Raw genomic sequence first — 1,715 nt, 5'->3', positions numbered from 1 at the left:
TGCGGCGGCGAGTGTGAGGTCCGTGCTCCGCGCGGCGCCGCCGAGCCCTTGAGCGGCGAGAACATGTCCATGTTGGCATACGCCGAGTACGCCGACGTCCGCGCCGGCGACGCCCTCTCGCGACGGGCAGCCGGCGGCGGCGCAGAGGACGCAACCGGCGCGGTGGCAGGGCCGGCAGAGGCACCGCCGGCAGTCAGAGCCGCGCTGGCGCCGGCGCTAGCCCCGGGCCGCGCGCTGCTCCGCTTGCCCGACACCGTGTTCTCGACGTCAATGGCAGCAACAGAGCTCCCAGGATGGGCTTGGAGTGTGGTGGCCGGTGCCGACGAGCGGGCCTTGAGGTTGTAGACGAGGACAGAGCCGGCAGTCGTGCCCACAGGTATGCCGCATCGGGCAGCCGACCCGCCTCCGCGGCCGAGACGGTGAGACCAGGCTCGAGCTTGGCGAGGTGTAGCCGTACGCCTCTGACGCCGGGACGTCCTCAGGTGCACGGGCCGGCGACGCGTACGACTGCAGCGCGTTCTGGATCTTGGATGCGGCCGCGGTGTAGGTGCTCGGCATGCCACGGGAGCCAGGAGCAGACGGAGAGCGCGGCGGCGAGTGAGGTGGAGACCGTGGTTCGACAGCGGCCCGGCTCGGCGGCAAGCCAGCGTGCCGCGGCGGCGAGTGTGAGGTCCGTGCTCCGCGCGGCGCCGCCGAGCCCTTGAGCGGCGAGAACATGTCCATGTTGGCATACGCCGAGTACGCCGACGTCCGCGCCGGCGACGCCCTCTCGCGACGGGCAGCCGGCGGCGGCGCAGAGGACGCAACCGGCGCGGTGGCAGGGCCGGCAGAGGCACCGCCGGCAGTCAGAGCCGCGCTGGCGCCGGCGCTAGCCCCGGGCCGCGCGCTGCTCCGCTTGCCCGACACCGTGTTCTCGACGTCAATGGCAGCAACAGAGCTCCCAGGATGGGCTTGGAGTGTGGTGGCCGGTGCCGACGAGCGGGCCTTGAGGTTGTAGACGAGGACAGAGCCGGCAGTCGTCCCGACGACGAGGGTAAAGCCGTCGTCGAGAAAGGCGATGCACGAGAGCGGGACCGGGGCGTGGATGACCTTGACGATCTTCTTCTCAAACACATCGTAGAACACAATGCGCTTATCATGTCCCACTGTGGTGCAGAGCAGGTGGTTGACCGGTGAGAAGGCAAGGCCCGATGCCGGTCCATCGTGCGCCGCCGGAAAGACGGCATGCTCCGCGCCCGAGCTCACGTTCCACAGTCGGAACGAGCCATCGTCATGCGTCGCCGCCAGCAGTGACTTTTTGAACGGCGAGAAGCCTATGTCAGTGATAGCAGCCGGGCTCGGCGGCTCGAGGCGGGCCATCTCGCGCGAGTGAACGAGCGAGTGGACAAGGAGGACACCGGCAGCATCGCCCGACACCACAGCCTTGTCTGACGGGGTGAACACAATACGGGTGACTTGCTGGGCATGGCCATCGTCAAAGCTCTTGACCATGCTTCTGGTCTTCAGGTCCCACACCTGGACCGACCGTGCCATGCCACCAGCCACCACATACCGCGAGCCGGCCGAGAAGGCAAGAGCGAGGACCGCGCCTCCAGCAGGGTCGGACACCAGCGTGCCGAGCAGAGCCCCAGAGGCATGCGATAGCGCAATGGTGCCATCTCCACCACCAGACGCAATGAATTGGTCTACACACACACACACACACACACACACAT

The 1,715-nt window shown here is 68.0% G+C and overlaps 1 protein-coding gene across 1 annotated transcript in view; it reads right to left on the bottom strand.

The window, feature by feature from the left end:
• The window catches only part of AMSG_12456 (uncharacterized protein), a gene marked incomplete at both ends in the record, with an annotated part of 2,632 nt that extends 917 nt beyond the window's left edge, over positions 1-1,715 (bottom strand). The window contains 2 exons of the mRNA XM_013897194.1: positions 427-1,685; positions 1,712-1,715. Coding sequence (XP_013752648.1) covers positions 427-1,685; positions 1,712-1,715 — 1,263 coding nt within the window. The remainder of the gene's footprint in view (positions 1-426; positions 1,686-1,711) is intronic.

This window comes from Thecamonas trahens (assembly GCF_000142905.1).
Source record: "Thecamonas trahens ATCC 50062 unplaced genomic scaffold supercont1.88, whole genome shotgun sequence".
Lineage (NCBI taxonomy): Eukaryota > Apusomonadida > Apusomonadidae > Thecamonas > Thecamonas trahens.
This window is presented reverse-complemented; position numbering and strand designations above follow the sequence as displayed.